Below are 23,255 nucleotides of genomic sequence, written 5' to 3'. Positions count from 1 at the left end.
AAGGAGGAGAAGGGGCTGCTTTTTGGAAAGATCCCGGTGGGACAGGAGGGTAAGGGACAGGAGGATAAGGCATAGGAAGGTGTTCTATAATCCTACATTTCAGTGCAAATCCTGGGTCATTTCCTGGGCCCACAAATTCTCCGTATGACTTTGAATTGCTGACCATGATTATTAGTTTGAAAGATGTTTGTGGGGCCAATAAATAAATAAATAAATAAAGCCATAAAAACATAAAGTAGAAATCGCGATGTTACTAGCTCCCAGAGTACAAACAACATACAGTGGGCTTAATCATGAAGCCCCCGAAGCTTTGAAATCTCATCAGGGCATTCCTGTACTCCGGCTGCACTTGGGATTGAAGAAGCAAAACGGTTAACACTTACTTCCAAGATGAGGTTTCTTTGCTCCAATCAAAATCGTTCGGGGTTTTAGTGGGGTCCTTACAGAGTCGAAAGATGAAGGGAACCCACAGATAAGCCTTGGTGGAAGGGGGCAGGCCAGGCCCTCAGCAGTGTCCACGCCCAGCTGTAAGCCATGGTGGACTTGCAGATTGCTTTTTCTCATCTCCTTCCTGTAGAAATCTTCTTTCTCCTGCTGATACTAAAAAGTATTCTAGGTTCTGGACAATATGTTTTTAGATAGTCTAATACTAGACAGAAGTCTGATGATAAAGATCACTTATTTTTAGATGAAGGTTTGGGTATGGGCAGGGCTCCATTCTCAAACAACTAGAGGAGTCGGAGGCTTTTCCAGGCAGAGGAGTGACATTCTCAGTAACAAAAGTGACAAAAGGGTGGCCAGAGATGGATTCCGAGAGGCTCCCAGGCCTGGGGGAGAGCAGGAGCAAGCTGGCTCCTGGAGGGGCTGAGAGCCGCCTTGAGGGCAGAACCCAGAGCCAGGAGGGCCAGAGATGGGGTGACTCTCAGCATCTAGCTGAGCAAGAAAGTGACACTTCCACTCTTCCTTTTAATCCTGCCTAGTCAGAAGAAAGCAGAGGGCATCAAGGAAGAGGGTGTGAAAAAAGTGATTCTGTCTTCCATCACATTGATATTCATGTAACAAAAGTAAAAACTCAGGAACAGGTTGGGGGTAGGGGCTCACCAAGATAGTTCAACTGGGGATGGGAAGAGTTTGGGGGTAAGGGGGTTCTGAGGAAGGGGGCAGTGAGGGGCCTGATGGGCTCGGGGGCTCATGAACACCCTCCAGACAGGCTGAGGAGGCAGAAGGCAACAAGGAGGCAGCTGAGAGCCACTGGGAGCTAAACGGGCAAGTGGCATAAACCCATTTACATTCTGGAAAGATCTTCACGCAGTTAGCCTGCACTGGGGGCCTGGGGTAGCTAGGGACTGGGAACAGAGGAAAGGAAATGGCATGAAAAGAGCCTTGCCACCCAATTTTGGGGGCCCTAATCCTAGCAGAAGTGTGATGGGAAGACACATAGGAGCAGGTCAGAGAGGGGACTGGGAGCTGGGAGGCTGGTGAGTGCATGGGGATGGAAGGGAGCAAGGGTCAGAGTGGGAAGCAAGCATTAAAGGTGAAGGAGCAGATAGGGAGAAAGCAGTCCCCTGGGATTCATTCTGAAGGCTTTGGGGGTGGGGAAAACAAGACCACCTGAAGTCCTTCTGCCTGCCAACAAGAGCTTGGGCAGGAAGGCTGACATGGAGACAGGCGTCCCCCTTGAGGGAAGCTGCCTATAATCCAGGCAGAATATGGAGATGGAATCTGGTGGCCAGAAGGCTTACCCTGAGGGCTTGGGTCCATTCCTAGGCACCCCCAGACTCAGGGAATGACTTGGGGAAGGTGGGTACCTGCTCTGAGCCGCAGTTTTCTGTCATGAGGACAGCAGGCTCTGATTTCACAGAGTGCTTAGCACAGCTGCTGGAGCCCTTCTGAGCTCCATAAAAGGTGGCAGATTTAAAGTTCTAGCAATATTTGGAATTTAAAAGTCGCTCATTTATATTCGCACCCCAAGCCCAGCTGTGTTCTCAGTAGGAATTCCCTTGTTTTCCAGAGGTGCTCCCAGGGGACTCATCCAGGTTCAAGAGGTGAGTACTGCTTCCTGCTGGGGGAGGGTGGAGGTCAGTGCAGGTCCTCTCCCAGACACCCCAGAACCTGCTGGAGGGGATCACTGAACCATTTCCAGTGTGCTGTCGCGCCCCAGGGGTCGGGGGAGGAAGTCTTGTTCTGGCTACCCATCTCCCCGCTACCCAAGCATTTTGTCCCCTAGTTGCCTTGTGCTGGGACCACACCATTTCATATTCCCACCCTGCACAGCAGTGGGCAGAGGCCATGCCTGGGATACTCTGGGGACACCAAGGACAGGTCCAAGGAAGGTTACTCAGGGTGTACCCCTGCCAGCCAACAGCAGCCGTGTGGAAAGCGCACGTGGCTAAGAACACCTGCGTTCTACTCTAAGGCTGACCACCCCATGGGCCAGCTGTCCTCACAAGATAGTGCCCCCACCCCAGGGCCAGGAGCAAAGTCAGAAGGCCAGGAGCAAGGGCACCTGGTTGGCAGATGGTGGAGGCAGGGTGGGGTTCCACTTTCATTCAACTGAAGTTGAATGACTCCAGTGACTGGGAGGCAGCAGCGAAGGTGATGTCTCCGTGGTGGCTGGCTGGCAGTGGGGAAGGACCGCGGTCTGTTGGGCCTCCCCAAAAGTAGAAGCTGGGGACAGGGCAGTGAAGGCTGCCAAGATCACCAGTGGGCTCAGGCTCCCCATGGAGGCTGAGGGGAGGGGAGCCAAATATGGTGATGTAAAGAACTGGAAGCCAGAGGGATGAGGTATAAAAATCTGTATTTATATTACAAAGACAGAATGGTACAGCACAGTCCCTCCCGGTAAACAGGCAGGTGGGTGACCCAATTCTCTCCAGCGAGGATCTCTTGATGCACGGACCTGGCCAGCACCAGGCCCTCTGGGCAGCCCCAGACTCTGGCACAGAACCTGCCCTATATGGGGCCTGGGGTCAGAGTTCTGTGTACATGGCCATGGGGAGGGAGCCCCAGGTTAGCTGGCCCAGAGAGAGGCAAGGGTTGGGGAAATGGGGGAAGCCTGCCTCACTCAGCAGATGGGGATTGTCTGGGGCAGACAGGAGGGCGGGGGCCCTCAGGGCTCTAGCTGGGCACAAGGGTCCATCAGCCCTGGAGAGCAGACTGGGATGCTGGGCCTCCAAGACCCCAACTACAGAGGCAGGCCCAGAGCTCCAAGGAGAAGCAGCTGTCTTAAAGTCTCCCCAGCCAGCTGGGTCTGCACTGGGGCAGTGGTGGCCTGGTGTAGGGTCAACTCCCAGTGAGGGTGGGGACCCAAACCTTAGCCACGGAGGGCCACAATGGCCCACACAGGTGTTGGAGGGCATATGGATAAAGGTCACAGACTCCCCCACAGCCCTATTTGGGTCCCATCTGCTTCCTACAGACTCCACAATGCTCAGTTATCCAACGTGGCCTCAGCTGGGCCCCCTCTAGGTCTCTGGCCACCAGCACCAGCTAACCTATGCAAAAAACAGGGAGCTGGAGGGAGCGCGGCGAAAGCATGTGTGAGCAACCCTTAGTGCTGGACCCTCGCTAGGGGAGGGGCCTCCAGACCACAGTGCCCCTAGGTACCAGTGAGGTCAACTCCCTGGCCCACATGGGAACCATGGCCTGAAAAGCCACGGGCTGAACTGCCAGGAAGGTCAGCTTGAGGGCCCCAGCTGGTCACCCAGGGAGGACTGTGCTGGCTGGGGTGGGAGCAGAGCTGCCAGCTATTGGGAGAGCTAGTGCTTTAAGATCTGAGAGTGCAGACTATCTCAGGACCCTAGACTTGTGTCTCCTGCAGCAGGATTTTCTACTCGGGCCCTCCTACCCTGCTCAGAGCCAGCTGGGTGCTCATAAGAAGCACTGTGTGGCACACTTGGCAGATGGGAGAAGCTGGTCTGGGCTCCGGACCCCCAGGGAAGCTGGAAGGAGATGCTGACAGAATCGTTTTCCTTGCAACCACCAGCAAGATATCAGGACAATCTCCCCAGTTCATGTTCTGCCTCCCACGGGCCTGCTCTCCACGTCATCCCGAGCCCCTGCGGGGCAGGTTCTGTGCCAGAGCTGCTTCCAAGGACCCCTTTCTACCTCAGGAGGCCACCCGCCCGGGGTGTCCATCGGCGTGACCAAAAACAAACACAAACTTTCTCCACAATCCAGAAATTGGGTACAACGCACCAGAGAGGGAAGCAGATGCAGCTGCAGGCCAGCCCCACAGCACGCCACCCAAATACTCCTGTATGGACGAGGACTTCGGGAACAAAAGGCCAGGAGAAGCTGCCTAATGCCCAAGCCCAGCTACCCAGGGGGAAGGGCTATCTCCATCAGCTGCCAATATCTGAAATCTGGAGCCCTCAGCCCAAGCAGGGGGAGCAGGGAAGGGTCAAGCTGGGGACAGGGGAGACCATGAGGCCAGGCTGCCCGGCAGGCCCCGAGCAACGGGGGCCAGGTGACAGAGAGCCGTCCCCACAATCCCTGACTGGCCCAGCAGTCTTTCACCCACAGAAGGCCGTGGCTGCCAGGAGGGGCTGCCACCTGGGGAGGAAGCTAGAAGGGCACCTGCGGGGTGGGCCAGGGGCACCCCTTGGGCCACAAGGGAGATGCTGGTGGTGGTGGGTGGGGTGGGGCCAGACACGGGACACAAGGCACACTTGGACAACGGTGACAGACAAGACGAGTCCCTGAGACGCTGGGTCGCTCCCACCCCTCAGCAAACAAGGACACAACAATGGCTAGGAAAATAGAGTACAAAAATCTCATTCAGGAAACTGAGGCAGCACACGCTGATGTCACTTGGCGGGGAGTCCTTAGAGCTTTTTTCTCTTTTTAAAAACATTTCTCTTGTTTTGGGGAAAAAACCTCTCTCCTGGGAGCCCCATTCAGGGCTGCTGGGCAGTGCAGCAAAAAAATTTTTTTAAAGGTAGATGAGAAAGCCTCCTGAGGACTCTGTAGCTTCAGGCAGCTGCCCCAGTGCACCCCAGCCCCTGGGAGGGGAGCCCCCGCCCTGTGCAGACCGGGCAGGGGAGCCAGGCTAGGGGGAGGAGCCACACACGGGCCTGGAGCCAGCATGTGCCCAGATGAGCCTTGAAGGCCAACCTCCCCAAGACGCGTGCCCTCTGGGTCCAGACCCCGTGTGTCTGCATGTGTGCGTGTGGGCATGTGTGCGTGTGTGCCTAGGCATGTGCGTGTGTACATCTGAGGGACCTACCAGAGCAGAAGCTGCCCAGCTTGGGGCGGGGTGGCCTGGCCTGCCCCCAGGAATCCAGCCCTAGCTCCTGACACCTATAGGGTGCAAAGGCCCCTCTCCACCCACTTGCCCCAGGGTGCTCACCCGAGTCCCGCCCTTCATGGGTCCCTCTGTCCAGGCCTCAGGAGCCTACGTGGACTGACAGACAGATGGACAGATGGATGGAGAGCCACGCCTTCCTTCCTTCCTTCCTTCCTCGGTCCACTCCTTTCTCCTGGGATCCAGGGTTGGGGTCTGAGCTCCCCGCAGTGGTCATTAAGCCCCTCACACGGTGCCCGCCGAGATTTGCAGCAATGATATTTAATACTTCTGGAATGATTAGGAATCTGAGAACAGACCGTGGACAGCTACGCTGGGCTCCGGGACGTGGGAGCTGGGCCCCATCTCCCTGCAGGGGTCCCTGCAGGGAGGGATGGGCGGCGTGGTGGGCCCTGACCGGCAGGTGGGCAGAGGCGGGCAGCCCGGGTGGCAGCTGGAGCTTCCAGAATGGCACGGCAGCGGGCCCGTGGAGAGGCTTTCGAGGACTGGAGGGCTGGCGCACTTGGCCGGGTTGGCAGGCAGGCCGAGGAGCCGAAGGCACCGGGCCTACGAAAGGCCAGGGCGGCCAGGCCGCCGGCAGGGGGGCCTGTAGCCACCATCGCCGCAGCCGCCGCTCTGCAGGCTGTAGTGGTCGTCCGCATCACTGCTGCTGCCAACACTGTCCAGCTCTCCGGGGCCAAACTCCATGCCCTCTACGTCCACTTCTGGGGAGAACAGAAGGGGCAGGATCAGCAATGGAGGCGCCAGCCAGGGCTCCCTTCAAAGCCAGGGCTGACCTCGGTGGAGGCAGCAGAGGCTCCGGGGATGGGAGTGTGAGGGCTCCGGGTCCACGGCTTAGGGAGGAACAGGGAGCTCGCAGCTCAGGCCCACTGCCCTCCATGCCTCAACCTCCTCGTCCGTCCCATAGGCGACCACACTCTGAGTGCTCATTGCATCTGCTGTCATCCCCAGCCTCCCCAGGGCTGCCTCCTCAGCCAAGCCCACCCCCTTCCCATCTCCCCCTGGGGGCGCTCCAAGATGCCCACCTTGCTCAGAGTCGTCCGTGGAGACAGCGGAGCCCGTGCTGTCTGTGCGCACGCGTTCCAGACTCTGCATGGACAGCTGCTCCAGCCGCCGCTTCAGGAAGCGGTGTTCCCGCTGCAGCTGCTCCTTGATGCTCAGCGCCCGGCGGTCCTGTTCCTCCAGTTTCTGGGGGTGGGGATGCTGTGAGCAGTGGGGGTGGGGGAACCACTCCCCAGACCAGGACCAGGAACTAGGGCCGAGAGACCTGGGCAGAGCAGATTCTCACCCCACCCCCGCCCCGCGGGCCACCCCCCGACTTGCCAGGGGTTACGGAAGGCACTACTTCCCAGGCCCAGGCTCTGCATCTGCCGACCAGCTACAGAAGACCCATGGCCATGACCCAACTTGGCCAAGCCAAGTCATGTAGGGGCCCTGGGCTGGCGTGGCCTCCTGGAGGACAGCCTGCCCTCGGTGGTCTTGCCCCCATTGCCCCCCATACTGTGGCTATCCTCCCCCCCCAGCCCCCACCGCCTGTCCCTGAGGGCAGCACTCTGTTCCGACAGGCTGGCTGCTCCGTGCCTCTCTCCAAACTCCCGCCACCCTGCCCCAGGGCACCCCTGCCTGTGCTGGCTTGGAGGCTTTGAGGGGTCCTTCCAGGGACCTTCGACTCCTAAACCAGAAGGTGGTCTCGAGGCCCACCCACCCCCAACAACAGCTCACTCCATCTACCCCCTCTGTCAGCCGAAGGAGACCAACCCCACCCTCTACCCAGAACCTCCCAACACCCCTGGGCTGCCTGCTTCCACTCCTGCCCTTCCTGCCCCCACCTCTCTTCCACAGCCCAGGGTCCCAGGGGCCATTTGCACCCACCTTCACCTCTCCCAGCCTGGCATGGCTACCTCCTCCACACTTCTCGATAAAACCCAGCAGGTACCTGTGCCCCCCTCCACCCTCAGCATCCCCAAGCCCCCACTACCCCAGAGGATCCCAGTGGATACCTGCTAGGTAGCTCCCTGTCAGGCCCCTGGTCCCTCCCTGGGGTGTACAGGATGGACTGGGGCTGGCTGAGGTTGTGGTAGGGGTGCCACCCTACTCACCTTGATGTGCATCTTGGCCCGCTTTAGGAGGCTCAGCGTGGTATGGCGGGTGCTGTCGGGGCCCAGGGGCACCAGTTGCTTGAGCTGCTCCAGATAGAGCCTTAGTTTGGCTCGTCTGAAAGAGAACACACAAAACTGTCAAGGCCAGGGAGGCAGAGCCAGGGGGACTACAGCGGTGGCAGCAGAAGGCCTGAGAGGTCTGGGGGCACGAGAGGCGCCCAGCCAGACTCTTGGATGGACCTGCTGAGGGTCCCTCTCCAGGGCTCCCCTCCCAGCCTGGCTGACAGCGTCCCCCAAAGAGCCAGCTACCCGCCTTCTGGATTCCCCGAGACAGAGCTGGGGCCCAGGTAGCCAGCCAGCCCAGCCCAGCCCTCGGGGCACAGCCTCAGAGCCCTGGCTCACCCTGCGGTCACCACCCACCACAGGAGACCCAGGAGGCCAGGGGACGACCTGCGGCGGTGAGATTAGTGCCTTCCTCGGGCTGCTCCCAGAGGCCCAGGGGACTCCAGGTAAGACTGGCATTCCACTTTGTCAAGTTCAGGGTGGTCTCTGGTCATGTCACCACAGAAACACAAGTCTACTGGGGTCAGGGAGGGCCAAGGAGCAGCCCCCTCCCACCCTGAGTTTGGTGCCCCTGAGAGGAGGCTGCTTCCTTCCAAATTTTGTCCCTGTGACCATGCAGACAAACGCAGATCTTCACCCAACCACCCTCATAAGACCCAGTGACACTGTTCACACAGGGGCCTTGGGTGAGGGGCTCTGGCCCAGGTCCCGCCCATCAGAATCACCACCTTTCCTGGCTGGCAGAGACCCCGGGGGTGGCCACAGCTCACCCTGAAACACATTCTGTCCACCAGGACGGCCAGGGGGCCTCTGCCATGTGCACATGCCAGACCCTCCCTGCCTCTGCAGGAGGCCCAGTGCAGCTCTGAGAAGCTCCTGGAGGGCAGGGGGGGCATCTGTGTGAAGCCTTGACAGCCTGCTGGTCCACTCACCCCTTCCCTCACCAACTCCCGGCTATCATCCCGTCCCTGACTGCCAGAGCCCTGCCCATCCACAGCCCCCTGCTGCTGCAGAGCCCGGGAGGGCAGCGAACTGAGGGGGCACCCGAGGCCTGGGAGAAGGGGCAGCCAGGTGCGGGCAGGAGCCTGTTGGCAGAGCCACGAAAGCAGCCCTTCTCTGCAGAAGGAAGGCCCTATGCCTGTCACCCAGGCCCCTGTGGCACCCTCCCACGGACAGAGCAACCCCCCCCAACCCCCAGCCCCCCAGCCCACAGCACCCTGGGACCTAGAAGTTGTCCACAAGAACCTCCAGGACATGGCACGGAGATTGCGCTCTGCCTCAAGGCTGAAGGACTTTCAGAGATGAGCTCCCACCTCCACTGGAAGACAGGGCTGGGGAGGGGCACGCCAGCAGGGCCACCCAGACTCTGGGAACCTCTGCTCCCATACCTCCAAAGGGCTCCAGGACCCTGCCCACTGCCCCCAATGAAAACAGGGCTAGGAACACTGGGGCAGGCTGCCAACCCTGCTCCGTGCACAAGGAGGGGATCACCAGCCGGGGAGCCACCCTCCCACCGTGGTCCCTGCTGTCCTGCCCCGTTCATGGCTGGGGAGGTGGCTTGCCCATTTGCACTCCAGCAAATGGCAATTCTAACAATCTACTGCTTACGTAAGCAGTATGTGATCTTTGTGTAGAATCAAAAACCGCAAATCAAGACAAAAAAAAATAAATGGAAAGTACCCCGAGTCCCACCATCACTTTGGTGTACTCCACATTCTCGCATCACAAGTGCTCAGCGTACGGAACCACCTACGTGACAAGGGACCCAATACTGTTTAAGAAACTCAAACAGCAGACGCACACGAGAGACGCAACAGGACACAATGAAGAACAGGAGGCATGCGTCTCCGGGTGACACGGTTGGCAACGTTTATTTCTTTAGCTTTATGGTTTTTTGTTTTTGTATTTTCAGGCTTTCTATGCTAAAATAAAATACCACATATTACTTTTACAATCAGAAAGAGAATTTGTACAAGAAAGAAAAAACACAGCTAAAAGACAAATAACAGCAGAAAAATATCTGTAATACACATAAAAGACAAACGGTTAGTATTTGTGACATTTTGAGCTCATACACATCGAAAATAAAAAGAGGAGTACCTTACTGTGGAAATGGGCGAAGGACACACACAGGCAAGCTGCAGAACACAGAGCACTAAGCTAACATGAAACCCAGTCGGCCACATAGCCCATGAGGAAACCCAAGCCCCGCAGGGGAGGCCATCATCCAGGCCTGCCTGCCAAGACCGGCTGGCTCTGGGGCTAGCCATTGTGCGGTTGGCCACACGTCGTGGGGTCACTGGGGGAGGGGAGCAAACAGGGACTACGCACCCAATGGCCATGGCAGCAACTTGAAACCTTGGTCAACACTCGCACCAGACCCCAGGGTGACAAGGTGTGCTGCAGGGCTGAGGGGCACGAAGCAGAGGCCACAGCTAAGAGCATGGGCAGCACAGCCACGTGTCGGTGTCGGCACGGGGACGGCAGCGGTGGCGAAGGCACCGACACAGGACAGCGCTCGCGTGGTGGCAGGTGAAAGGTCAAGTTATGAAACAGCGGATAACAAGGTCCCCTTCTTACCCACGTTAGTATCCGTGGGGGGGGGTACAGGTGGCCTCCCAGCCACCTAGGGTGGCTCTCTCTGGGGGAGGAGGGGCACCGGGGTCCCCCAGCATCCATCATAGACGTGGACAGACTGCTTTAGAAATCCTAAAGCAGAGCCTCCTCAAGGGACAAAGACAGTCTGCAGGATCATCCCCGTGCGATGCTGAGCACTAGACAATGCAGCTGCCCGAGTCCCCAGGGCACTTGGCCAGAACTGCAGTCTCAGTGGGGCCAGGACCCAGTTCTGCCAAGCACGGGCTGTTGGGGCCCGGGCAGGTCCCCACCCTTGTTGGCCCGGGTGGTCTGCCCCTGTGGGGAGCGGGGGGGGGGGGCGATGCTGAGGCCCCGCCGCCGGGGGCTACTCTGGCTCCAGCCAAGCCCTCCTCCAAGGCTGCCACAGTGCCCCCCGGCCCACCGCCAGCGCCCTGTGGCTGTCCTGGCATTCCTGGGAGCTTTGAAAATTCACCACTTCCTGAAGGAAGCCTGTAGGATTCAGGAGGCAGGACCTGCCTCTGGGAATCACTGCATTAGTGTTAACAGCAGCTCGGTCTCTGGCTGCTGGCCACAGCCCAGCTCTGGACACAGGTCCTTCCTAGCTTCTCACCACGAGCCCCCACCCCCATCCCCGCTCCCGAAAGGAAGACCCAGAGCTCCTGAGCCATGTCCCCCAGTGTCTGCACGGCCACGCACTGAGCCACCCCAGGCCTGGCTGTTTGGAGAAAAGAGAGACGCAGTGAACTGTGGCTCCATTGAGGGGTGCAGCAGGCGCTGGGGTGGGGAGCAGGGAGGCAAGCACAGGCCCGGTTGCTCCTTCTGCTCACCTGCACGTTCTGCTTGTCAGGGGATTTATAAAGATCGTGAGCCCCTGCGCTAGGTGGTGGGAGCTCTGTACCTCCACCCACAAAGGCTGAAGCCTGCCTGGGAGCACGTGACCTCCGTGGCTGCCGGGTCTGGGGTCAGCAGCGGAGTGCCAGCCTTAGCAGACCCACAGGAACTGCTTCCTACGAGGCCTGGGAGCAGGATCAGGGCCAGGCTGCATGGGCCTGAGGGTGACCAGGCTGGCTCAAACAGGCAAGGGGAAACCCCACAGGCCCAATGGAGGCACACCTCCAGGGAAGGCAATGTCCAGGGCCTGTGCACCCCTCTCCCCGGAGCTGGCTGGGTGATCCAGCCAGTGCTTCTTTCCTTCCTGTGGCCAGCGGCCAGCAGCATCCTGCCATCAGCGCTGGGCAGCCACAGGCACAACCATGACCCCAGTCCCCACCAGGGGCTCCTCACGGCTATCCACAGCTGCCTATTGGCTAGCCAGGAACAGGACCCTGCACTGGGATGGGGAAGTGGACAGAGATCTCAAGTCACCCATCTATCCAGCTTCTGTGTCTCAAAAAGACCCCAAGGCCCAGCCTGTCAGGGCGAGCTTTGGTAGAAGGTGACTGAGGCCAAGGCCAGGGTCAAGGGCAGCCATGCCTGTGGCACCCACCCTCCCTCGGCCTCGTCCCCTCTGTCTGTAGGAGGGGCTGTCTTCCCAGGCACCACCCTAGGAAGCTTTCTCCAAAACACCCCCCCCCATGTGTCTGTCCAGGCTCCCTGGTCTCAGCGGAGACTGGCCACCTCCTCCAGCCAGGGAGCAAGCCTGGGGCCTGCCTGGCTCTCGGGGCCCCTGCACCTGCCCCACCTCCATGGCCTCCCGGGAGCCCCTCAAACACAGGACCAGTCCAGGAAGTACGGTTCCTCCAGAGAACACTGCGTCCTGTCCCTGCCCAGCGCCCGCCCAGCTGAGGGCTGAATCCCAGGGGAGCGGAAGCTGGTGCTGCCGTAGGCGTAGAGCAGGGGCGGGCGGAGGACACACAGAACTGGCCAAGCTCCAAGCCTTCCCAGAGCAGGCTGCGAGTTCAGCTGTATGCAGAAGCCCCCCTCCCACGCTGACCCAAGAAGGGGGGAAAGAGCTGGCCCATTTCACAGATGGGAGCAAAGCTCAGGAAAAAGCTATCATGTGCCGTCCCTTGGTCCTGGCACCACAGCTCCTGCCTTCAGGGCTTCTGTACCCACCCCCAGCTCCCACCGCCCCACTGAAATCCAGGAGGGTCCCTGTCTGCAGGGCTGAGCCTGTCTGTGCCTTGTCCCTACTTCAGGGGAGGCCCAGGGTGAAGGAGCCCCTGAGGGTAGAGCCAGGCCTACAGCACCCAAGCTGGGGTCAGCCAGGGAGGGGCCCTGGGACCTAGCTCCGGCAAGAGTGCTGCCCTGCCCTGTTTCTCTCCCCAAGCCCTCCCACTCCCTAGAGGACCGAGCACAGACCCAGACTCACAGCCAGTAGGTGGGCATGAAGGGGGCTCCCCTGGATCCCACCCTGAACCAAAGCATCCCCTCAGGCCCATGTGGCCAGAGACTGGGTACCCTTCCCAGTGGCCCCGCACAAGACCAGCAGGAGCTCCTTGGAAGACAGGCCCCAGGGTACAGGGGACCCCAGACTAAGAGAGCCAAACCCTCCTGGCTGGAAGCTGGCATCCTAAGGGCTCACATGCTGCTTCCGAAGGGGCTTAGATATGGCTCTCCTCCTCCAGGGAGCATGGCCTGACCATCACCCAGCACAGTGGGTCCTGCTCCAAGACCCTGCCCCCAACTCATAACTTCCAAAGGCAGCGCCTGGGGCCCCATCTCCAGCCCCCTGGCATAGGAGTGCCCAGCCTGGCAGCACTGTAGGCCACACCCAGGACACATTAGGAGCCCTGGGGCTGTGGCCACAGCATCCCCACAGCAGAAGGTGGGGGTGGGATGCATCAGGTGACTCATAGGGGGGACCAGGAGTGGGGGATAGGGGATCACTTACCTGTGCTTTTCTAGTTCATTGTGTGAAGACCTGTTTAGAGAGACAGAAAGACAGAGCTCACTCTGCTGCCTGGTCACCAGGACAGGAATGACAGCATAACTTGGGGGCCTGGGGACCTGCCAACGGTGGCAGAAGGGGTCTGGGCCCCAGGATGCCTCAGGCTGGGCAGGGCCAGGGCAGGAGAGTGGCTGCCTAGTGAAGACAGGAGTGGGAAAACTGGCACTAAGTGACAAGGAGAGGAGACACAGAATTGCAGCTGTATCCAGAGGTGCCTAGGGCTACCTGGCTTACTTCGGGAAGCCTGTGGGGGCTTTGGCCAGCAGGAGGGCCCAAGACCCCTTCCAGAAGGTACTAGGAGTACTAGGACTAACCCACCCTGTGCTCCCCAGACTTCCCAGGCCCTGAGCCACCAGCCTTCTCTGTTCCCCTCTCCTAGAGGCCAGCAATATCTTTGGAACTACGGGAGTTAGCACAGAGAGTCAAGGGAAGGTGAGCACAGACATGGGATAGTGGGGCCTGGACCCAGCCAGAGCACCATTCTCAACCTGCTGGTCTCTCCCACCTGCATCGTCATAGCTCATCGTAGCACTGGGGACACCCAGGGACAGAGGAGACCCAGCCCCAAAAGGATCAGCACATAAGGATGCCTCCACCACGTGGATGCTCCCCAGGCCAGTGGGCAGGAGGGAGACTGAAGCTGGCCCTCACTTCCTTCTGGGGCCATGGTCTGGGTACAGGGACCCTATCTGCTGCTCAAGCTTTGCCCAGGTGGCCCATCCAGACAGGAGTACAGAGTCCTGAGTGCCCTGGCTGGCAGGGCCACAGCACGTGCCTTGCAGGACAGTAATACAGCAGGGCCAATCTCCCAGCTCCCCATCATCCTTGCAGTCCAGGTGGGGACTCCATGGACAACCAGGGCTCCTAGGCCTGCCCGGCTGCCTCGCATGTGAGCAGAGGGCACTCAGGCAATCCTATGTCCACCTCAGGGGACACCCAGATTGAGTGCTGTGTCCCCTACCCCTCACTCTTTTCGGGAGCTTCTACTGACCTCTGCCTGCCCGCCTTTACTCTCCTGCTCCAAGAACTGTGGACAGTGTGTCGCCCATCCCCACCCCACAAGCCTGAGTGCCTGCCCATCCTTCCCACCTCTGCAGCCTGCCATGGTCCATGGCCCCACCAAAGCCAACTAGGGCCCAACGCCTCCCCTCTGCTCAGCAGGGCAGTCAGCCCCGGGGCCTCCCTGTGCAGTGTTAGGAGAGCCTGGAGGGCCCGCTGGTCACATGAGCCAGGCAGGGAGCTTCAACTTCTGCCGGGACTGGCCAGGACCAGGAGGGAGCAATGCTATCAGCTCCGCAAGGTCTGAACCACAGTCCCTCCGTGTGGGTCTGTGTGGATGTAAGGGTCAGTGAGTGTTCTTCGATACAGAGAACTGCGTCTGGCCACTCCCTTCCAGGCCGGGGTAGACCCCGTCCTGGAGGGCGGTGGGGGGGGTCACTCCTTGGCTAGCTAGAGGATGGAGAGAGGCCCAGAGCCCCTCTTGGGGCCCCTCCCAGGTCCAGACACCTGTGATAGCCTATGGCAGGTTTGTAACATGGGTCCCAGGAACACCCTCCTTGGGCCTGGGGAGAGGGGGGACCCCAGGCTGGGGCTCTGCTAGGTACATTTCTGGCATCTCTTGGCTCACACCCTGCGTCAGCAGCCCCAAGCAGGTACTCTCCTGGCCATGTTCTCCAAGAACTTGCGCCCCAGCAGGCTGGCTCCAGTTCCCTCTTGCTGAACCACTGTCCCCCACAGCCCTTCCTGGGACTTGTGGGGCCTCCGCACACACACATTGCCCTCCCGCCCCCCTCCTCACCCTGGTCCCAGCAGTGCCCATCCTTTTCCCCTCATCATGGTGAGACGAAGACGCCTTTCAGGGTGGCATTGCCCCACCAGCCAAGTCAGGGCCCCAGATTCTCTAGGCCCTGCTTGGTCCTTGCCCCCGATCTGGGCCCAGAGGAACAGCAAAGAAGAGCACTGCAGCCCAGGAGACCACCTTGCCCCCGCCCCCCCAGCGCCCTGAAGGTCTCTGCCTGGCATAATGGAGAAGGCCAGGACCCCACCTCAGGATGGGGGTCCCAAGGATGGGATGGTGGCTCCAGGCAAGGAATTCAATTTCTCCGTTCCTGTTTCCTCAGCCTTCACATGCAGATAAAAATAACGCATCTGTCCTGGGTTGGGCAAACAGTAGCAGATCCTGACCTACTCAGCACCCCAAAGCCCCCAGAGTCTTAGCTGGGATTCTGATTATCAACTCTGGGTACCTCATGGGAGTCCAAGGTCATGCCCAGGAGTTCTCCATGGGCCCCAGGGTGTTTAGGGGCAGTGAGAGCCAACAGCAGGTCCTGGCTGGCTTATCCAGGAGCCCTGAGGCCAGGGTGCCCCCCTCACATATCTCTTCCCAAACTATCCTCAGCAGGGGGCCAGGGGCTGGCATTGGGAGGCCCGTCCGGCCAGGGCAGATGGAGACTCAACCAACTCCTTGCCAGGCCCAGGACGCCAGGACGTCACAGGAGATGGGTCCTTGTGCCAGCCTTTCTGTTTCCCAAGAACGGGCAGGCCACAGGAATGAGCCGCACCCTCTGCCAAGGGGCCCTGAAGCCCCCTGCAAGCCCAGGTCCCTGCCTGGTGACATGGTCCAGAGCCAAAGCAGGGCCCCAGGCACTGTCAGGTGTGGGGTGGTCTTCATGGCAGCGGGGAGAGTGGAACCCCACGGAGCCCTAGCTCGGGGTCCTTCCCCCTCCGCAGGGATGTGCACCCCAGCTTTCTGCTTCTCCAGCCTGGGAACAAGGCCAAAAGAAGGGAGGTGGGGGAGGGCCGCTGCACAGCGGCCTGCACCTCTTCCGGCTCCCCTTCAAAAGGGCCTCCTGTCCCAAAGAGGGGGCTCCTGCACTTGTCGCCGCGGTTCCACCAATGTTAGCAGACTGGTCAGGAGAATGGACTCCGCGGTGGGGTGGGGGCCCCGGGCAGGGCCTCCGTGCGCCTTCATTGTCGGGGCCCCCCGGGGGTGGGCGTACTCGGCCCGGCACCAGGAGAGATGCAGCCCACCCTCCCGCGACCAGCAGAGGCCAGGGCGGGCCATCCCACGCTGCTGTGCTCCGAGCCTCAGTTTCCCCGGACTCGCGGGGCAGCGGCCCGTGCCCCCGACAACTTTTCTCGCGGCCGGAAAAGTCCGGAACAACTTGGGAGCGGGAGCGGCTGCGGGATGAGACCCCGAGCCGCGGGCGCTGTACGCGTGGCACTGTTTACGCGAGAGGCTGAGGAGGCGCGGCCCGCGGGAAGATGGCGACGGCGCGGGCGGGGCCGGCCGGGCGGGGCTGCGGCCGCGGCCCGGGCGCGCCTCCTCCTCCAGGCTGGCCGCCGGGGCGCGCGGCCAGCGGCGGGGCCGCGGAGCGGGGGTCGGGGCCGGCGAAGGGGGGCGCTCCGAGGGGCGCCTCGGGGACCGGGCTGGGGGGCGGCCGCGCGGGGGGCGGTACCTGTTGTTCGGGGCCTTGCGCACCAGGCCGGCCGCCTTTGTCTTCTTCCTGGCGAAGTCGCCGTCGAAGGGCAGCACCGAGGCGTAGCCATGCTCGGCCTCTGCGGACACACGGCGCGGTCAGCGGCCCCGCCCCGGCCCGGCCCCGCCGCCGCCCGCCCGCCCGCGGCCCGGCGCACAAAGGGGCGCGGGCGCTACCTCGGTCCCTGCGCTCCAGGTACTCGGCCGCCTCCAGCAGGATCAGCAGGGAATTCAGCTCCATCGTCCGCCCGCGCGCCCGCGCTCTCCGGGACGGCGGCGGCTGCTGCCCGGCCCTCTGCGGCCGGCTCCGCTCGCCGCCCGCCCCGCGCGCCCGGCGGCCCCACTTCCCCGACTCCGCCGACTCCCTGCGCGCTCGGCCGCCACCCTCCGCCTCGGGCCCTCAAATTGACACATAAGGGCGAGCGGCGGCCGGCGCAGCCAATGGGGGCCGGCGCTCCTGCCCCGGGGGCGGGCGCTGGGCCGGGCCGGGGCCAATGGGAGCTGGCCGAACGCCTCGGGCCGGGCCGAGAATGTTGACAGATGCTAAGCTCGGTTCCGATAGGCCCGCCGCGGTAGTAACAATTTAGAAGCCCAAGCTTAGCAACAGCACGTGGTGGCCCGGCCCCCGCGCTCGCTGACTGGCGGCTGGCGTGCATGTTAAGTAGGTGCCATGCGCCGATTGGCCCAGAGCGGTCTATGTAAAATAGGGACCGCGGACCAATGGGCGGCGGCGGGGCGCGCGGCCAATGAGGGCGCCGCGGCCGGACGCGTTGCCGAGAGGAAGCAAAGAGCCGTGGGACCTCACGCCGCGGTACCCGCGCCCCAGGGTCCGTTAGGGTGCGGGGAGCGTCGGGTGCTCCTGGCAGGTCCGTGGGGTCTGAACGTCGTGTGCAAGAACCTGTTGCCCGGGGACAGCCGCCGCATCTCTGGCTCTGCGGGAGCACGGGACCTCGTGGTCTCCTCGGGGGTGGCGCGTGGGCTGCTCACGACACCGCTTCCCGCCGGACGCAGAGTGACCCCAGCGAAGGGCGGAGCTCGGGAGAGGGGCGTAGAGGATCAGCGCCCAAAGCCAGATTTCCTTGAGCTGCATCTCAACAGGGAGAGGCCCGGGGAGGAAGGGGCCCTCAAGAGTGGACGGTTGCGTGCTCGCGTCTGGTCTGCAGAGTGGGCACATTCCCAGACATTCCGGGCATTGGTCCCCTCTGGCCAAGGAAGCGGTTTCTGGGGAAGAGCATTGCCCTCTGTGGGAGGGGAGCAAGGCCCTCATCGAGCTCCCAGCTGTTGCATGGCCCTGAGTGGCTCCTGCCCCTCAGCTGGCTCCGTGGGAACTGGCAGCCTGGACGCAGCCCCAGACTGGCCCTGGGTCCCCTCAGTCTTCCTTCTCGCTAGTTGTTGAGACTAGTAGCCTGGGAGCCCCTGAGGAGGGGACGAGCAGGTTGGAGAGTGTGAGCATAAGGTAGCTGGACCCTGACCACCCTGCCCAGAGTTCAACATGGGGTACTGCTGCTGCCAACAAAACAGCCAAAATTAAACATCTCGGCACTTCCTGTCCTGGGATCTGCTAGAGGTTTCATATGCATTCCCTTGGGAATTTCTGAATTTCCCCAGTTTACAGATAAGCCAGGAATCCTGAGGTGTGGGGACTGGCCAGGGTCTCCTTGCAATCCTAGGGGCAGGTAGATGAGCACTACCCTAAATGTGACCTGGGCCTGGTAACCCAGGAGCATGGAGACCAAGACCCTTCCTGACCTCATTACTTGCCGGGGGTGGGAACTACAGCTGCCTGACCTGAGAAATGGGTTTAGGGATGTGTTACCTACACCCCACCCTTCCCAGCAGAGCGCAGCAGGAGCCAACAGGGATCACAGCTACTGCCATTAGACAGCCCTGACATTAAGACAACCCCTTGACAGGAACCCCAGCCCTTCTTGCTCCTGCCTCACGATCCAGGACAGAGCCCTGGATCATGCTGCACAGGGTAAAGGAAGGTGCCAGTTCTGGGGGCACAGAGGCTTGCAGAGTTCAGGGGTATAGGAAGCAGGACCCCAGGCTCACCAGCTGGTGGTCAGCATTTTGCAGATCCCCACCAGAGGGGAATCCTAAGGGACTTCTGTCCCTGCATCCCTCCCCCTCAGTGGCAGAGTCCCTTCATCCCTGCTTATGTGAAGGGTAGGTTGCTGCCCCAGTCCTAGAGCTGGCAGCTTGTCCATGATACCTGCCAAAGGCCCACCCTACAAACTGCCAGGAGGCATGAGGGCTGCTGTGTGTCTCAGCCCGCAGAGCAAGCACTCCGGTGTGACCACGGGAACACATGCACAACACACCCCAGCCTGAGAGAAAAGAGGGCAGCCCCACCTTGCCTCCATCTGCAGCTAGGCTGTTTTGGGGTCCCCTCTCCCAGCAACATCAGGGGCCAAGCAGTGCCTGTGAGTGTTGGTGGCACTGGAGGGCTAGCAGTGTGTGGGAGCGAGGGGAGAAGTCGGCCGTGAACTAGGGGCTGGGCAGGAGAGCCAGGGCCTGGTGTGGGCAGAGGCCTCAGGACCCCAGGCCTAGGGGGCAACCAGGGAGGAGCCTTGTGAGCCAGACAGTCCCCCAGGGAAGACACTAAGGTGCAAGGTTGGGGGCTGTGTGTGGGTGGGTGAGTGGGGGACGAACAGGGGTGGGGGTGCTGATCTCACTTGGGGCCAGCCAAGGCTCCACACCCACAAGTGTCAATGTGCCCTCCCCGGGTATGTTGTGGGGGCAGGGGATGGCAGGGAGCAGAGGTACAGCTGGCTGGCCCAGGGTCCAAAGCTGCCCAGGACCTGCGCCACCCCCAGCCCGGCTCTGTAGGGCGGGTCTCCAACGGGGCTGTGTCACCTCCTCCAGGGAGGCTTCCCTGAGCCCAGGCTAGGCCAGCTGCCACCTCACCTACCCCTCTCTCATGCCTGCCCAGCCCTTCCTGCCCCACTCCGGCACAGGGCCTTGTCCCAGCGGGAACCAGCCCAAGTCCATGGCCCTGAGGAAGGACGCAGACCTCTTAGGCCCCCTCTGTCTCCATTTAGAGCCCAAGAGGGGCATAGACCTCTCCTGCTCCCCACTCCAGAGGACCGTCCAAGCATCCCCGCTGCAGGGGCCCTCCACTGTGCATCCCTCCTGCACCAGCGCACATGTCCGTCACTGTGCCATCCCACAGATTCTTTCCCCTGTGTGTCCTTTAGAGGAGCCCAGTCCACCCCAGAGCTCCAGATAGGGACTCCAAGAGAAGGAGTGGGGCCTGAATCCAGAAGGGACGTCCCAATTTGGCTGGAAGGCCCCCTCTGCCCACCTTTCTTGGTTTCCTCCCCCACCCTCACCCTAGCCTCAGCTCTCCTGGCTATAAAAGGAGGATGGGAGTACCCACCTCTTGCAGTATTTGGGGGATGGCATGAGGATTTCTGGCCCAGGAGCTCGGTAAAGGCAGACTTACTCCCCACCCCTAGGATCCCACGAGGGGATTTAAGGCCCTAAGGATATCGGAGGGAAAGAAACCTCTAGAAAGCTGCTTCCTAGCCTCCTCCACACCTACTGGGCCCTGGCTCCCTTTCTCTGGACCCAGAGTTTCACCTCCACCACCGCACCAGGAAGCACCCCCCCCACACACACCTTGTCCTCAGGACAAGGTGTTCAAGGCCCTTCTTTCTCCAAAGTCTCCTCCTCCTGCTTCCAGGATGCCCCACCCCTGGCTTCACCTTCTCCTTGCCTACTCCATCCCTGGGGTGAACTCCTTGCTCCCACCTGGGTACACAGCCCCAGCATTCTGGGAGTGAGGGGCTGCCTGCTTGCCTGGACAGCCCACAGCCTGCCTTTCCCTGACCCATGGCAGGTGTAGTGGGGGACAGGCCATGTTTGGTTACATCCCAGCAGGCAGGTTCTGGGACCGTGGTGTGGGGGGACACAGAGCCTGGCCTGGGGTCATCCGAGGACCAGATCCAGCCCAGCATGACAGCCAGCCTCCCAGAAGCCCTGGCTCCCCTGCCCTGAGATGTCCAGTGTGCACCAGCACCAGAGGGGAGTCCAGGGGACTTTTGTCCCTGCATCCCTCCCCCAAATCGTCCCTGAATTCTAGTCTGGCCATGAGACCTTGGCCAGCTCACTTTAGCCTCTCTCAGCCTGTTTCTCAGCTATAAAACAGTTGACAGTACCTGCCTTTTGGGGTGAAAGAAGGATCCATGGAAAGACCCAGGCAGCAGTGGGCAGGGCACAAAGGAATGCCCCGAAAGTGGCAGGGATACGAACATCATCCCTGATCGGCAAGTGCCTCTAACCGTTGGCCCTACACACGGAGACAAGGGGCAGGGCCTGCCAGGTCACCACGGCCAGCATCAGAGTCCCCATTGAAACGGACTGGACTGGAGTGGCAGCTGCCCAAGCCAGCCAGCCATGGGCACCGGGCCCGGCCTCTGAGCGTCTGGGGCCTTCTATAAAGCTTAGCGCTCAGGAGAAAATGGTCTCCAGAATACAGTAAGGGGGCAGCGATGATATCAAGATGCATGAAGACATAATTAAATGTGTGCAGAGCTAACACAATGTCAATGTTATTTTTAAAAAAGATTTTATTTATTTACCTGGCAGAGAAACAGACATCACAAGTAGACAGAGAGGCAGGCAGGGGTGGAGGTGGGGGTGCTGGGGAAGCAGGCTCCCCACTGAGCAGAGAACCCAATGCGGGGCTCGATCCCAGGACCCTGAGACCATGACCTGAGCCGAAGGCAGAGGCTTTAACCCACTGAGCCACCCAGGCGCCCCTGTCAATGTTATTTTTAAACTTAAAATAAGAAAATAGTTTATTGTATTTGTGAACAGTCTTTGGACTAGATTTTTCACTTTACAAGTTTTCCTGCTATGCTTGATGACCCTAGACAACTTAAACAATTGTAAATTAAATGAAATTTTTTTTGTAAAGATATCCAAAAACAATATATTTTTTTTAAGTTTATAGTGAGAAAAAAAAAAAAGGTCTGAGGGTGGGATGTGGTATAGACCCAGGCATTTGCTGTGGTGTTGAGCCAGAGGGTGGAAAACTGATGGCTCGGGGCCAGTGACCTCAACCGTTTTCAGGCCCAGGTGGGACAGGGGTTAGCCCTGCTGCTGCTCCCAGGCCCCTGATGGCTGTGAGCCCTCTTGTCTGAGGGAGAGTACATCTGGAATAGATGGGCAGGTCTCCCTCCCACAAACAGTAGGAACCTTGAGGCTCACACCAAAAACCCCTCTCCCTGCCCTGGCCTTTCTTGGGTTCTCTGCCCTAGGCCTTTCTGGCTTGTTCCCTACCTCTTCCAGGAAATCTTCCAGGCCTTCTAAACTGTACCTGGCTGTTACACATGGTCTTAGGGTGGAGATCTTCTAGTCTTAGGCTGGAGGCCCTGAGGGTCTGAGCCCAGGAAACCCAACCCCAGCCCCCACCCCTGGGCTCCAGCTCATCTAGCAGCTTCTAGACTCATAGGGTTGAGCTCTGGCAAGTGTGGCCCAAGCTGCCTCCGGAGGACACTGAGGCCTCCCAGATAGTCCGGCAGGGCCCTGTGTGATGGGAGGCATGTTATCACCTCTGATGGGACCCTGGCCTCTGTCCCACCCACCCATCTCCCTGTGAGGTGTCCCAACCACAATTCTGACTGTGCTCTGCTCTGCTCAGAACCCTCCCATGACTCCCCAGTACCCTCAGGACAAAGCGGGAATTTGGTGTCTGGAGTGATCCAGTTGAGCTCCTGTGTGTGCTCCGCCCTTGCCAGGAGTACCCCCCCCATTGCTCACACCCTCGGGGGCATTCTGATACCCCATATTCCACAGATACCCCCTCACCCCCAAGGCCCAGCCAGCTTCACCAGTGCACGTGTCCCTACTCTGGACCTGCAGGCCCCCAAGAGCAGGGAAGGTCTGGGGCATCTGGGTGCCCATCTTTGCCCAGCTCTGGGGCAGACTCTAGCCCTGGGGCGCCCTGAGCACACCAGCAGAAGACAGAGCCATGCTTGTGTTTTTAAGTCTTCGGGGTGACATCCCCTTTGATTAACTGCTTGGTGCTGGGCTCTGCCCCTCCCCTCTCTGCAGGAGAGGCCCTGAGAGTTTTGCCCTGATCACTGTAAAGAGCCCCCAGGCTGTGCTTTGAGGATGTGTGTGAGCCTGGGAGGTGGGTGTGATGCTGCTGTCTGGGAGGGCCACCTGGAGGAGTGGCCTCTGAGGAGCTAACAGCCTCCAGGACTCTGGGTCAGGGAAGTAGCAGGGGCAGGCCCTTTGGGTCTGCTCACCTTCCCCCCAGCTCCCAATGCAGAGTCCAGGGAACCGTAAGAGCAGGGACTATCAGTCCCCAGTCCCAGCCCTGGTGGTTTGAGGTGTCCAGCTCCAAGCAGGACGCCTCCTCCCCACTCCCAGACGGATCTGAGATGGGGTTTGCCCTGTGTGTCGTACTTGCTGGCCCCCAGTCCCCTAGCCGCTGCAAGCAGCTTTCCAGTGGCCACAGTGCCCACCCCACCGCAGTGCCCACCCCACCCCAGGCTAGACCTGCAGGAAGAGCAGGCTGTGGGATGGGCGCCCCCTGGTGGCCATTCCAGGCTGTAGTGAGGACCCTGGAGGGAGCCCCATCCTTAGCCCCATTGTCAGCCCCAGGAGAAAGGGAGCGCCCCATCCCACTCCTGCCAGGGACCTCCTGGAGATATTGTCCCATCACCTTCCTCAGCATCCAGGACTCTAAATGGCCCTGTTCTTGGTGCTCCCACCCCACCCCAGGGCCGCACAGCTGGTGCCTGGGGCTGCCCACCTGTGGTCTGGGGGAGGCGGTCCAGGCCTGAAGATGGGTGGGCTGTATCTGGG

At 60.6% G+C, this 23,255-nt stretch overlaps 1 protein-coding gene across 1 annotated transcript; it reads right to left on the bottom strand.

Annotated features, from left to right (window-relative positions):
* Positions 1-2,780: 2,780 nt before the first annotated feature.
* MXD4 (MAX dimerization protein 4) lies at positions 2,781-16,755 on the bottom strand. Its single transcript, XM_044267926.1, has 6 exons — positions 16,611-16,755; positions 16,414-16,513; positions 12,899-12,928; positions 7,405-7,519; positions 6,331-6,493; positions 2,781-6,009 (listed from the first exon to the last, which is right to left on the bottom strand). The coding sequence occupies exons 1-6, from the start codon at positions 16,672-16,674 to the stop codon at positions 5,852-5,854; spliced, it is 630 nt and encodes a 209-aa protein (XP_044123861.1). The 5' UTR covers positions 16,675-16,755; the 3' UTR covers positions 2,781-5,851.
* Between the last annotated feature and the right edge of the window lie 6,500 nt (positions 16,756-23,255).

This window comes from Neovison vison, chromosome 11, assembly GCF_020171115.1.
Source record: "Neovison vison isolate M4711 chromosome 11, ASM_NN_V1, whole genome shotgun sequence".
In the NCBI taxonomy this organism is placed as follows: Eukaryota; Metazoa; Chordata; class Mammalia; order Carnivora; family Mustelidae; genus Neogale; species Neogale vison.
Note: the sequence above shows the minus strand (reverse complement) of the source record. Positions and strands in the feature narration are given on the sequence as shown.